Source organism: Podarcis erhardii, assembly GCF_964252035.2.
Source record: "Podarcis erhardii genome assembly, chromosome: 1".
NCBI classification, from domain to species: Eukaryota; Metazoa; Chordata; class Lepidosauria; order Squamata; family Lacertidae; genus Podarcis; species Podarcis erhardii.
This window is the reverse complement of record NC_138497.1, coordinates 120,015,353-120,030,458: the sequence shown is the minus strand read 5'-3', so window position 1 is coordinate 120,030,458 and position 15,106 is coordinate 120,015,353. Positions and strand designations below refer to the sequence as shown.

The 15,106-nt window shown below is 40.2% G+C and overlaps 1 protein-coding gene across 2 annotated transcripts in view; it reads right to left on the bottom strand.

Moving 5' to 3' along the window:
• Nucleotides 1-5,631: 5,631 nt before the first annotated feature.
• Nucleotides 5,632-15,106, bottom strand: part of TLK1 (tousled like kinase 1) — a 66,657-nt gene continuing 57,182 nt past the window's right edge. For both annotated transcript variants that reach the window (XM_081871830.1, XM_081871831.1), the window contains exons 17-21: nucleotides 13,986-14,155; nucleotides 12,330-12,465; nucleotides 10,788-10,899; nucleotides 10,427-10,534; nucleotides 5,632-7,427 (exon numbers count right to left, since the gene is read on the bottom strand). In XM_081871830.1, the coding sequence (XP_081727956.1) occupies nucleotides 7,251-7,427; nucleotides 10,427-10,534; nucleotides 10,788-10,899; nucleotides 12,330-12,465; nucleotides 13,986-14,155 (703 nt within the window). In that variant the 3' untranslated portion in view covers nucleotides 5,632-7,250. The remainder of the gene's footprint in view (nucleotides 7,428-10,426; nucleotides 10,535-10,787; nucleotides 10,900-12,329; nucleotides 12,466-13,985; nucleotides 14,156-15,106) is intronic.

Below are 15,106 nucleotides of genomic sequence, written 5' to 3'. Positions count from 1 at the left end.
TGCACATGTTCAGGGACACAGTTCTTTCCAGCCAGCTACAGGTTGCTGAAAAATAAGTGGTCTTATCTGAAAAGTATTTTATTATTTTTTTGGTTTAGTAAACCACAATTTGACATCCATTTCACTATCATCTTTCCCAAAGACAAATTCTACCGGAGGTTCACATTTCCAATTATGTTAAAGACAACTTTAATTACAAACAGAAGCCTGCTGAGTGGGAAAGCATTAGTTTAAAAAGGCATCATTTCAGTATTAAATTTGTTAAGCGTTTAATTAATCAGAGATTTCACTGCCAATTCCACTGATTAATTGAGCTGCCACTCAAGCTGCTGATTGTTCCAATTATGAAGCCTGTTTTACTTAAGAAAGTTGATGTTAATACAATTAAAGAGAAGAGTACAATGCTTGGTACTGTGATACCTTTATAGTATGCAGCCCTCACCTTTATGGATCAATACCCCATACCTGATGAGCCACAACTTGATATCTGCAACCTTGCAAGTTATTCCGACAATTCCCAGCTCCCATGCTTGCATAATATAATTCTTAAAACTTTTCTTAAAAAAGAGATTCCCATCACTTAAAACAACAACAACTAGAAACCACTTATATAGAAGGCTCTGAAAACATAATACTTGACAAGAAGCTGATCATTCTCACTCACAAACTGTCCAGGCAATTTTCAGTTAGCAGAATACTGGACTTGCATAGTGAACAAATTCAGTAGTCCCAGCAAGTCTTTGAAGTTCAGCTCATTATACAATTCACCATCAATAGCCTTTGGAGAAGAAGGCAACCACAATTCCATCAATGCTGCTGGAATTGTGTTTTGTGGCAAACAAAAAAAGAACCCCCTCTCTCTTTCCTCCTCACCCCTGAAGATCCTACTGTTTCTTGAACTCTTTGTGAGCTGCCCAGAGAACTCATTTCATGGGGCAGCTATAAAATAAATAAATAAAGTAAGAAAACATCTTGCCTGGTGAGGTCCGAGGAGCTCAAAATCTTCTTCACAACATCCTGGCACTTTAATTCTAATAAATATATTGGGATATTGTTCCTCTGGGCCTTTTGTTTCCCCTATTGACCAACATGCGGGTGGCGCTGTGGGTTAAACCACAGAGCCTAGGACTTGCCAATCAGAAGGTCGGTGGTTTGAATCCCCGCGACGGGGTGAGATCCTGTTGCTTGGTCCCTGCTCCTGCCAACCTAGCAGTTCAAAAGCATGCTAGTGAAAGTAGATAAATAGGTACTGCTCTGGCGGGAAGGTAAACGGCGTTTCCGTGCACTGCTCTAGTTCTCCAGAAGTGGCTTAGTCATGCAGGCCACATGACCCGGAAGCTGTACGCCGGCTCCCTCAGCCAGTAAAGCGAGATGAGTGCTGCAACCCCAGAGTCAGTCACAACTGGACCTAATGGTCAGGGGTCCCTTTACCTTTTATTGACCAACTCACCTTACTTTAACTCACCATGAATGATTCCCTCATTCTCTTAGAATGGCAATGGCACCCAACTGCGAGGTGCCAGAACTCAGTTCTGGTGAGTTCCAACTGGAAAAAAAACGTATTAGGAGGAAGGGCTTGGATTTTGGTCATGGGGGAATATTTTGGGATAAGTGAAGCCTGTGGAGAAGATATGGCCTCCACATGAACCAGGATAAGAACCAGACTATTAATTCTTCAAATTAACATGGTGGCAAAGTAGCTTTTTAAACTGATTATGGGGAGGGGGGGAAGTTGACAGGATTTGAGGAGGGTCCAGTTCAAAACCAACCTCCCCCTTGGGATGAATATGGGGGAGAAATGATGAAAAAATAAATAAGAGAGGCGTAGAATTAGGCATTGAGAGTAAAGGGGCACAGGATAACGATTCAGAGAGCCAAAGACATTGGAAGAGAGACACTGTATATAAGGGTTTCTATCATAGCTGTCATGCGTCCCTTATTTGGCGGGACAGTCCCTTATCCCAGTGCCAAGTCCCAATACTGTCCCTTATTGATGATGTCCCTTAAATAAGCTACTGAAGGTAATGGGGCCCTTTCTATGTCTAGCTGTCCTTTGTCAATAACAAATCGTTGCTGTTTTTTTGTGTTGAATATGTGCTATATGGTAATTTATGGACCTAATAGGTATCTAAAGCCATTTGCACACAACAAAATATGTATTTTATCAAAGTAATTGTTGATCCCTTATTTTGGCTGCTGATCCCTTATTTTCGAGGCTGCTGGTCCCTTATTTTCAAATCTGTAAGTTGACAGCTATGGTTTCTATGCTAATGCTAGAAGTCTCTTGAGCCAAGATGGGTGCAGTGCTTTGTCTTAAGAGAACAGCACTGAAATATTAGACATAAATGGACATAACTAGAATGGAGAGAACCAGTGAGACAGTGTTAGCTTTGGATATAAACTGTATAGGAAAGACAGGGAAGAATGTGCTATCCATCAATACATCAAAGACAGCACTCTGTCCTGTAAGCTAAAAATCCCCAAAGGGGTGGTCTCCTCCGCAGAATCGTTGTGGGTGGTGACCCCGGGCTCTGAGAGTGATTTGGTATTGGGTACATGCTATTGTTCTCCTGATCAAAATACTCAGAGAGATCTTGAGATGAATGAAATCAAGGAAGCAGGCCAAAGAGGAAATGTTGCAGTGATGGGTGATTTCAATGGCCCTCACATGGGCTCGCTAGACGTGTCTTCCAATCATGACAAAGAGGTAAAATTTCAGGAGGACTGGATATTGTTTATTGAATAAATGAAAAAGTATTATAAGCAAACAATCCACCTAGCAGGATGGTAAGATTTTCAGCAGTGTAAGAAATAACTAAAGTTTATAAAAATAGTGACTACAATAGACGGGGTGAACCAAGGAAACGTGAGAGAGGAGATAAAAGGAACAATGGAAGGAGAGGAGAGGAAGTCGGCTAAGGAATGTTTTGTTTTACTCTTGGAAATCTTAAATTGCAACCTCTTTTTTATTTCAGAAATTCTTTTCTTATTGTATTATTTTTGTCCTTATTTAGTTGACATGGAATTATATCAGAAACGCAAATAATTTTTTTGAAAAAGAGGTATAATTTGTAGGTACCTTACACAGGTAAAAAGGTAAAAGGTAAAGGACCCCTGGACGGTTAAGTCCGGTCAAAGGCAACTATGGTGTTGCGGCGCTCATCTCGCTTTTAGGCTGAGGGAGCCAGTGTTTGTCCACAGCTACCTTTCCGGGTCATGTGGCCAGCATGACTAAACCGCTTCTGGCACAATGGGACACCGTGACGAAAACCAGAGTGCATGGAAATGCCGTTTACCTTCCCGCCGCAGCGGTACCTATTTATCTACTTGCACTGGCATGCTTTTGAACTGCTAGGTTAGCAGGAGCTGGGACAGAGCAATGGGAGCTCACCCCGTCGTGGGGATTCAAACTGCCGACCTTCTGATTGGCAAGCCCAAGAGGCTCAGTGGTTTAGACCACAGCGCCACCCACATCCCGTGTACCTTACACAATTGTGCTTTGAAACAGTTGGTCATGGAACAGACCCAGAGGGTTGGTAACCCTGGATATTAATCTTGAAGAGCACCTAGGATTTGGTGCAAGATATAAGCTGAAGAAATTGGGAATATGGACCAAGTGCTATTAAATTAAATGGTATTAAATTTAATAAAATTAAATGGACCAAGTAAATTGTCAATTGCCAAGAAAATGAAACATGGTTGCATGTGACTTCGAAAGAAGTAGCCTCTCAAAACTGGGGGAGAGCTGGTAAAAAGTTGAAAGGCAGTGTCAAGATGGTCAAATCACTCCAAAATGCTTTGGAGTTGTTTAAAAACACAATGTAGAAAGCTCAGCTGGAGTGTATACCACAGATCAGGGCCAAGAGGATGTCAGCGTGATTTATGAAAGCTATTAGAGGCAAGAAGTCTTCCTTCAGGAAATGGAAGTCATGTGTAAATGCGAAGAAAATGGAACACAAACTTGGTCAAAAGAAATGCAAGCAGACAATAAGGAATGCTAAGAAAGAATTTTCTAAAAGTACAATGTACCCCTTTAAGAACAGCAGCAACAAAATATTTAAATATATTAGTGGCAGAGGATCAGCTAGACGTGGTTGGACCCTTGGAAGACAAATGAGTCTAATGCTATGCTAAAGGAGAATGAAAAGATTGCAGAGAAGCTGAATGAAATTTATATATATATATTTGCATCAGTCTTCAGAGAGGAAGACAGAGGGCATATCCCTGAGACGGAACTAACTTTTGCTGGAAGGCAGTTTGAGGGACTGAGGCAAATAGTGATGAGAGACCAAGTACTTGGTCTAATAGGGAAAATAAAAACCTACAAAACAAAACGCCAGGCCCAAATGGCACCTATCTGAGGATTAGACAAATCCATGGCAGTAAAGCCTACCAATGGCTACTAGTCATGATTGCGGTGTTCTGCCTTTTATCCTTACCTGTTCAGGTTCCAAATTAACCACATGCACATTTCAGGAGATTAGTGGGGGAATTCAAGTAAAACATCTTTAAAAGATCTGTAACCCCCTGCTTTTGCTTTTTGTAGGTAAAATAAAGACAAACACACTGAAAGGGCAAATGGATATATGGGGTTGCTGCTCCTGTTACAAAGTCTTCAACACATTCTGAAGTGCATCCTGCATGGAGCCAAAGTGAAATTTTATGCAAAAGGGAAAAAAATTGCAACTTAATTCAGCTCCAAGAAAGACTGGTTCATAATCTCCGCACAGCCAAAAACATCAAAATTACAATATGAACTAGAGCAAGGGAGATCTATGCGGATGTAGATCTGGTGTTCAAGCATGGGTTTATAAAGTTTATTGCAATTATAAGTCCACTGAAATCAAACAACGCAAAGACAGTCTATAGCAACCATGCCTGGTCCCCAGTGATAAGTCTCATTCTCCGTAAATGTGTAACCTCTTTTAAAACCATCCAAGTTGGTAGACATCACCTCATCTTATGGAAGCTAATGCCACTGTTTTAATTTTGCCTTTGTCTCTCTCCTGAATTTCCTAGCATCCGGATTCTTTATATGCCCCCAAGCAAACATAGTACAGTGGGCGCTCGGGTTGTGAACATGATCCGTGCGGGATGCACGTTCGCAACCCGCAGCTGTGCACCTGTGCATGCATGGGTTGCGATTCAGAACTTCTGCGCATGCACAAAGTGCGATTTAGTGCTTCTGCGCATGCACAACCACCGAAACACAGAAGTAACCTGTTCCAGGACTTCCAGGTTTCGGAGGTCCGTAACATGAAAAAACGCAACCTCTAGCGTCTATAACCCGAGGTATGACTGTGCTTAGAAGTGAGAAGCTGCGCAAAAGACTCCTGTCCCCAACTGCAATAATGTGAGATGTGGGTCTCATGCATGTCAGCTGCAAGGGGATTAGTCCGTCCCAGGTGACTTTGAAACGCACAGATCTCAATGTAAGAAAATGCACACATCACCACTGTAGAACTTGGGGAAAGTAGTAATAGCCCTTGTCACTTGTACTGTGTCTTTCTCATTGTTCCCACATAATATATGGACTGCCTCCAAGATCAGAACTTAGTGTTCCGATACAAAAACGAACGATTTTCTATCGCCAATGCCCTTCTCAATCCAAAGCAATAACTTGAGAACTACTTGAAATTCCAACTGTCATTATTTTATTACTGTTTTGGCTACATTCTCTACAATTTCAGCAGCATCTTGAAGAGACAGTTAATGTATCCTTATGTACAATGAAAACAAAATGGCTTGCAACATCAGAAACAAGAGCCACAGTTTAACTGTACAATATTAAATGGGGGGGAAAAAACCTTGTGGTAATACAGCCTTCCTTTCTGCAACATGGACAAAGTTACGTACAGGTATTCAGCATTATGAATGTGACAGTAAAAGGAATCTTGTATGGGAGAGATACTGCATTCTGAAAAAAAAAAGATTCTACCGTACAAGGCAGTTAGAAAATGTTTCACATTTTAAAATATCTGTACAGGCCACAAGAAACATCTCTTTAGAGGAACATCTTCCCACCTTGTAGACAGAATTTCCAGAAACCGTGAATAACCATAAACAACTTCTACATCTATTATCAACGTGCTCCAGCTCAGGAAACTGACTTGAACTGCACTGTATAGTTCCAACACAGATCAGTTTTACATGCCTTGATTGTTAATGAATTATCTACTTTTCAGTCTCTCTAGGACGTACAGTTGACTTGCACCTTAAGGAGGTCATTTGATTTATTTTATTTTTATTTTTTGCAAAAGCAAAAGCAACATCATTTAGCAGCAATTAAAAGCGCCTTCAATGAGACTTAAAAAAAATACAATATCCAATTAGAAAAGCCATACTTTAAACATTTGTACAGGAATAAGTTGCTGAAATTTTTTAAACTGAAAATATGACCTCTGTACAACAATTTACAATACAGTTAGAAGGGAATTTTGTCATTATCCTGCATAGAAACATTGAATATGACCTGTTTGCTTTTGGTTACATACATGGCCTTTGTAGATCCCTCTACAAAAGCCTGGGCAGCGGATATCAGTTGACAAGTCCGCTAAGTATCAAAATGCCATTTAAATAATTGAACTAGTTTCCAAACTAGCTTTTGCTACCTTACTTAAAATGCTATTTTTATCCCTTTGGAAATACAGTCATTCAACCAACGTAACAGTTATTTTAAAGATTTCTCCCCAGCCCCCAGAATACTAAATCACTTCTATCCAAAGAAATTAACAATACACAGCTGTGTCTCTCATTTTTACTTTGGTTTCTGAAATGTTGACTTCTTGGGAAGAAAGATTCTTTATTTAGCTTTTTGTCCAGGCACTGTGCTGTTCTTCCGTGCTTCATTCATTTTCTTCTTTATTCAAATAATGAAAAACTACCCTTATTAGAGCTCTCCAGTATCAACCAAAAGTGTTGTTAAGTATTAAAAAGGCTATTTACAGTGTTCCCCTCCCGGCAACCTGAAAACACGCATTTTCTTCAGTCTTAAAAACACAGTACATCTGCTTGGAGGCAACAGGTAATGCTGTCCTTCAATGTTTCCAATATGAGAGTCTGAAATGAATGTACCCTTCACAGACCATGATCCAGTCCAATCATAGAAATGACATTTGTAGAAGAGCCACAGTCTGAACACCCCATTTGTTAAACTTGTGTCAAAACACTAATCCAACGCTTTCAGATGAAAGTCCGCTGCAGCAAAACTACATGATGATATCATGCAAGCCTTCCATGTTTAAGAAGCTTCAGTAGGGAATAATGCTGGATATTGGCGGCGTGGGAGATGCTGCCAGTCCAGTCATATGCAAGTTTCCTGAAGAATTTGATCTTCTCATGTGCGGGAGTAGGTAAGCATCATTAGCTAGCTGATGAACATCGAACCGGTCCTCCTTACGGTATGCCAAGCAACGTCTGATAAATGCCTGCGGAAAGAGGGGGGGGGGGAATATTGAGCAAATTCTCTTAACAGTAAACGAGGTCTGAATCACCTCTTCTGGTGAGGGTTCTGAGTTCTTTAAGGTACTAAAAATATAAGTGAAAGTTGTTAAGTGGGCTTTTGATTCAACATGGAGATGTGCTCATCATCTGATACCCACTAACACCACAGAGTGAACTAGCATAGTCATCAGAAGGATGAGCTAAAAGTTTCTGATTTAATTCAGATTTTAGCTTGTGCAGAATTTGCACAAGACGTTCTCAGTTTGAACCTCCATCCTGTGCCACTCAAATTATTGTTTAATCTGCAAAGATGTGGGCACTGAGACAATATGTGAATGCTTAGAGATGTTAATTTATACACTCTTTTCTCCCAAACTTTTATTACATAAATACAGCGTGACCATAAATGAACTGTCCAATGATATTTGGAAATGTACGCAGCCACTGTGAACTGCAGACATTTCTGAACAGTCAAATTAAAAGAGTAAAGTTAGCACTAAACTGAAAGTGCTACTGTTCCAGCTTCCAACAGAATTCTTGCTTTGTTCACTAAGCGTCCAGCTTTGAAAAGGGAGATAAAAATTCTGTTGCTGAACCTTACTTATATTATATTTGCAAATTTAATAATTAATGTTGTGTTCACCTTTCTGCCAGCCCCTCCCTGCTTGTCTGTTCTACATCTTTAACGCGTAAAATTTGGGGGGAGGGGCTGCGGATTACTTGACAAACTAAGCAGAAATAAAGTTTCATGAAAACATCGATAAAAATAGGAGTTTTTAAATGTTACACAAAAGTAAACCTTTAGAAATGGGACTGGTGGTTTACCAGGCCTGGAATTTGGGAGAATCTGAAAGCTGGTACAGAATCACAGATTTTTTTAAAGCAAGTTTCTGATCTCATGATGGCAGGTGTGTTAATATGCAGGCGTTCTACGCAAAAGGCCCCACCTTCTAAGGGGTCGAGAGCTCATGCCTTGCAAGTTGCTCCTCCATATATTTCAATGTCTGCTCCAAATCATACCTCGCTAGCATCCTTCGCTAACACATACGGGCAAAAGATTAGCAATTACGATTTCCCTTGTGAAATGCATGGGATATAATTTTCATACGCTATCCATTTATCACACGCATGTCTATCTGTCTCCTAAGCAGAGGATGTTGTGGGAGGGTGCCAAGCACAAAGAGTTCCAGCTTCTTGACAGGTGGCTGTGCTAACCATCAGATTAAAAGCATACCAGATTAATTCAAAGGACAGGCTCTATGAATGGTGTGTAGCCTTTGCAGTAAAGAACAGAATTTCCATGTTGAGGAGGTACCGTATTTTTCACTCCACAGGGCGCACCGGACCATAGGGCGCACCTAGTTTTAAGGGGGGGAAATAAAGGGGGGAAAAATATTCCCCCCCCCAGCCCCAAAGAGCAAAGAAGCCAAGACAGCCAGCGGGATCCATCCTGCTGGCTGTCTTGGCTTCCTCTTTAGCCACACGCAACCTCTCCAGCCGGGAGAGGCTGCGTGCGGCTTCATTTTTAGCCACAGGGCTGGGGCGGGGGAAGCCCGAGCTTCCCCCAACCCCAGCCCCCAGAACAGGCAGCTATCCGCAAGCTTGGAGAGCGCAGCGGGAACTCCTGCTGCGCTCCGAAGGCTTGCGGATAGCTGCCTGAAGCCTGGCTTCAGCGAAAGCCTGCATTCGCTCCATAGGACACACACACATTTCCCCTTCACTTTTGGAGGGGGGAAAGTGCGTCCTATAGAGCGAAAAATACGGTGGTTCGCCTCCAATTTACCAAATGCCAGCCAAACTGCAGGTGGCAGTGGTCTCTTTCTGTCTTACTTTCGTGTTTCTTAGGGCATCTGGTTGACACACTCTTTTCTACAGCGGCCTCTCCTTGCCACAAATTGCTACTGAAGGTCCGAGAACCCAGTGGAATGGCGTCCCATCCAGCAAAAGAGGGCCGAGGCCAGAATTCAAAACCAGAATATTCCTGTGCACAGATGGGGCTCTTTAGATCCCAGCTGGGGGACTGGATCAGACGTCACCTGATCCCCCATTCAGCAAGGTAATTTTTGACACACAATTATAATCTACATGCAATGGTTTACCTTTTTTCTTTTTTGGAATCAACAGAAAAATGCAAGATTTATATTTGCTTTTTTTAAGTAAACCAGTAACTGGGGAGGGGAGAGAATCACTCCCATAATTAAGTACTCATGTGCATAAATTGGAGCATGGGACTTGCTGAGAGTTTCTGGTACAAAATTTTCATTTACTGATATCCTCTGCACTCACATCATGTTTTGTGCTAATGAAATCTCAAATTTTGCATTCAGAATCTATCATGGGAACTTAAACAACTGTTCTAACGTGGTCATTGTGGCTTTGCTAGTTCACAATGACAAATACACACTAAAATTAGATGGCATTAATGACACAGTGTATGGGAAACTGATTCAAAGCACTTCTGGCCTCTCTAGAAGGAGAAGCACTAACAAATGCTAAAGGATGAAATTAATTGTTTCATCCGCTTAGTCCTGCTGGAATATCAAAACTGATTTCAGAAATAGTCAAGAATCTTTAAATATTTACTACTACAATCTGGAATTTGTCTGTTTTCATGGGTGATTAGTAAATTTAGTTATGAGTACACCCCCAAAAAATTCAAGTATATTCAAGTATATTCAAGTATATGAGAGTCTGAGAGCAAGATTTTCAGGAAATTATTACTTTTAGTATCTTACATTTTATAGTATGACCAATTTAATATATATGCAATGCAAATGATACTTTGCATTTACTTTCAAATTTATTTATTGACATACATGAATTGAAATATCGTGTGCTATTTTTTAAAAAAACACCTTAACACAAATTTTGTTACAATTTGCCTCAACGTTATCTCTTGACCTTAACCCTGAAGCAAAATCCATCTCGAGGTTGACTACATCATATTCTAGCAGAATGTATACCTTGAGTCCATGAATATTACCTTGGCTTCATTGCTCACAACAGGCTTCACTGGGAACTGTACTTCAGTGGCTTTTAATATTGTATTTTCTTGAAGTATATCTTGTTGGGACTGGTTATGACCAAATGGCTGGAGAAAGGGAAAAGTTTGGACAGTGATTGCTAAATGTCCAAATATCAGTAAAAGAAATCAGCAACATCACCTTTTTTATTCTAAAATTATTCCACTTAAAAAGAAGTTCTCCTTGTTGGGAAAACGCAAATGGTGGAGGCTGAAGAACCATACCTACTTCCAGAAATGGTTTTTCCCCCCTTCAAAAAGACCACGTTGAAGATGTACTGAAATGCACTAGAAAACTTTACGTTTAAGGGTTTGTTTTTACCTTTCGACCATATAGACACTGGAAAAAGATTACTCCAACTGACCACACATCCACTTTGTTAGAAATTTTGGGTGGCTCTTTGCCCACAACAAAGCACTCTGGAGGCAAATACCTGATAGAAAAAATAGAAACTCAGTCACTGAAAACAGACACATTAAGAACATTCCCCCTCCAGAAGCAGGCTGATTTTTGGAAGTATTTATGAGAGATACAGATTGTCGTTACATCTCAACTGACAAGCTGTGATTTGTGTCTGCTCTACAAACCAGGATTGGAACCCCACTTCAAAAAATGGCTTCCAATTCTGGTTTGGATAAGGTAAAGGGAGCCCTGTCCATTAGGTCCAGTCACGGAGGACTCTGGGGTTGCGGCACTCATCTCGCTTTATTGGCCAAGGGAGCCGGCGTACAGCTTCCGGATCATGTGGCCAGCATGACTAAGCCGCTTCTGGCGAACCAGAGCAGCGCACGGAAATGCCGTTTACCTTCCCGCTGGAGCGGTACCTATTTATCTACTTGCACTTTGACGTGCTTTTGAACTGGTAGGTTGGCAGGAGCTGGGACCGAGCAACGGGACCTCACCCCGTCGTGGGGATTCGAACCACCGACCTTCTGATCGGCAAGTCCTAGGCTCAGTGGTTTAACCCACAGCGCCACCCACATCTGGTTTGGATAGCAAGCACAAATCACAGTTAGCCACTTTAGGTGAAACAGATTATGGTATGCCAAACCAGGAAGTTATGGAACAGAATAAAAAAAAGTGAGGAGCCTGAATTTCGGACCAGATGACTGTAGTGTGGTTTAAGCTGCCTTGAAAGCAGACAAGTTAGGTTAGAAATTCCTAAACACATATAAGCAAACATATACTACTCAATAAACAGAAATAATTCATTCACTATAATCTACATTGGAGAGATGCTGTTTCTAATAATAATAAAGTACATAACAATTCCCATATTTCCAGTAGAAACCTTAACTACTGTACCAGATTTTTTTTAAAACCCTACATTTCTGCCACTATCCCCTTCTTCCATCAGTGACCAATACTTTATGTTAAACTACACCAAGTTTGCACTAAATGAAGGTGATCATTCCTCAGCTAGAAACCAGACAATAAAACCTTGATGATAATAATTAATAAAAGAACTGAAGATTAAATAACTACTAATCTCCATGCATTAGAGAAGATTAATTCTGTAGAAGGAATTCAACACAGCGCTACAGCAATTGTTCCAGCAGTACAAACATTTCAGCTCGCCAGGCAGAACTATCCCCCCTGCTCCCCTTAGGATTCTCCTGACCCCACAAATGCAATTTGTTGGGACCTGGGTAGAAAGTCCCATTGCACTAGCAGAAGCCATTGTGCGGGCGTTTTCACTAGTGGGACTCGAAGGTTGAATCCAGACTTCTACCGTCAGGTTATAAGCTCAAATAACCAATGACAGCACATTCTTTCCATCAACTACATCCGCCGGCGGAGGTTTACAAACAGTTCTCACACAAGTAAGAAATACATTTGCCAAACAGGAAATAATAATATTACCAGTAAGTCCCAGCCCCTTGTGAAGTTAAGTCCATTCCATCCACACCATAGCTATCGTCATCCATTATTTTAGACAGCCCAAAGTCCGTAATTTTTATTTCTCCACATGCTGTTCCATCTACCAAAAGGATGTTTCCTATCAAGAGGGAGAGAGTTTGTTAAAATAACCAAGTCTACCCCCAGCAGTGGTTCACAATTTTTCCATTGTGTTTAAATGAAGACATTGTAGAACAGAAACACCCTAGCACATCTATGGTTCATTCATTTATTATTATATTTATTATATTATTATTATATATTTCCTCCAAGGGGCTCAAGGTGCTGCGTATGGTTCCGTCTTCCTCATATATTCACAGAACTGCCCCATCCTGAGAGCAGAGGCAGTTGTGTCTCAACAATCTCTTGGAGAATTTGAGCCATGGATTTTCAAAGGACAGCTACAGTTTGGTTAAAGTTAATTCTTCCCAAGTTTTCATAATACAGTCGTACCTTGGAAGTTGAAAGGAATCCGTTTCAGAAGTCCATTTGACTTCCAAAACATTCGGAAACCAAAACGCGGCTTCTGATTGGCTGCAGGAAGCTCCTGCAGCCAATCAGAAGCTGCGGAAGCCCCGTCGGACGTTCGGGTTCTAAAGAACATTCACAAACCGGAACACTCACTTCCAGTTTGTGGAATTTGGCAGCCAAAATGTCTGAGTACCAAGGCGTTCTGGATCCAAGGTATGACTGTACTGTGCTAACTCTGCATCATGTAGATGCATCAGATCTTTGTGTGTTTACTGCAATGTTGGCTCTTTCAGTATTTTCCCAGTACTATGCCATTTGCCTTAGCTAAGCTTGGACTTCGGAAGATGCCTGAACGTTTTTTCATTTACTGAATAAAAAAAATGTATTAGGTAGTGATCTACACAAGAACAAAAGACTCAAAAACTGTGTGAAAGAGGCATGTGTGCAGTATTATTTACCTGCATATTCAAATGAAAAATACCTAATTAACTATACTTCTGGTTTACTGAAGGCAAATCATGCATGTGAGGTTTTGCACCTCATTATAAAGATTGTGAGTTCAAGCGCATGGCACATGGAGCTAAACGCTGCAGATATAAAATTGTACACATATCAAATATATACTTCAAGCCACATTCAAAGATGTTTTATTGCTACTTCAATCCATTTCTAATTATAATTAAGCACACACAGTGGCTTAAGATACAAGAAAATCCTATTGAAGCCAAATTCATACAGAATATGGAAGACATCCATCGAAATAGCTCAGTGTAGAAGCCAAAACATTAAGTAGTGGGGTGAGGGGGCAGAGTGTGCAAATTTGCCTTCAAAGCAAACAGCAGAAAAGAGAGAATAGGTGTGTGAGGCTAGAAAAAAGAAGAGTGTGATTAAATGATTAAATTTAGTGATAAAACTAAATTCACATTTTTGTTAAGGATTAAAGACAACAGAGATTAAAAGAGACACCTCTCCTGTATCCCAAGCACTCATACCATAAAAGAATATCATGGCCAATGTGAACTCAGATGGGTTTAATAAAGAAAGAAAGAAAGAAAGAGGCATGCGCTACACTAGTTAAGAATTAAGAGAAGAATGTGTTTTAGAGATATAATATACAATGTATGATTCCCCCCCCCCATTCTTATTTACCTGGTTTAAGATCATAGTGTATTATAGGTGGCTTAATCTCATTGAGATATCGCAGTGCATTTACTATTTGCATTACAATGGACCTAGCTTCTTTTTCTGTCATTAGTTTATGTTGCTTGAGATAGAAATCTAAATCGTTGCCTTCACAATATTCTAATACTGTACAAAACCTAGAAAGGGAAAAAATAAAAGTTAGATAAGGAAACAAAGGCTATTTAATTATTCAAGCATACAATGGAAATAGGAACATCATTTCTTTGCATTAATTGCACATTTTCACTTAACTTTTATTTATGGTTTTCATTTGTATACATTTCAATAGTTTTACAAAAATTGTAACATTTCAAACAATCGACTTCCTTCCTCCTCTTTCTGCAGTTCCTTCAATTTCTTTTATCATTTCCTGCATATCCTAAATTAACTTATCCTTCTGTGTATTTCTTTTAATTCTATATTCTTTTTAAAACAGCAGGTTATTACAATAATCCCTGCCAATGTCTTTATCTGTTTCCAATTGTTTGTAAATATTCAATAAACCATGTCCATTCTTTTATAAAAAAGTTTGTTATCTTGATTTCTTAATTCTTCCAGTAAGTTTTTCTTTCCTCTTGGGAATTACAGGGGTAGAACTACCTAAACAGTACAGAAACATATTTACGTATGCAACAACAGCTGCAAGAATGTTACTTGCCCAGAAATTGAAAAAACGAAGACGAGGTCCCAATGAGAGAAGAATTGACACAAAAACTTTTTGGAATACAGTGGTACCTTGGGTTAAGTACTTAATTCGTTCCAGAGGTCCGTTCTTAACCTGAAACTGTTCTTAACCTGAAGCACCACTTTAGCTAATGGGGCCTCCTGCTGCCGCTGCACCACCAGAGCACAATTTCTGTTCTCATCCTGAAGCAAAGTTCTTAAACTGAAGCACTATTTTTAGGTTAGCGGAGTCTGTAACCTGAAGCGTATGTAACCTGAAGCGTATGTAACCCGATGTACCACTGTATGCACAAATGGAGAAATCACATTTTAACTTTACAAAAGAAACTGGAACCATCTACAATGGTACCTTGGTTGTCGAACTTAATAATCATTTCTTCAAAAACCAAGGTGCTTCCTGCACT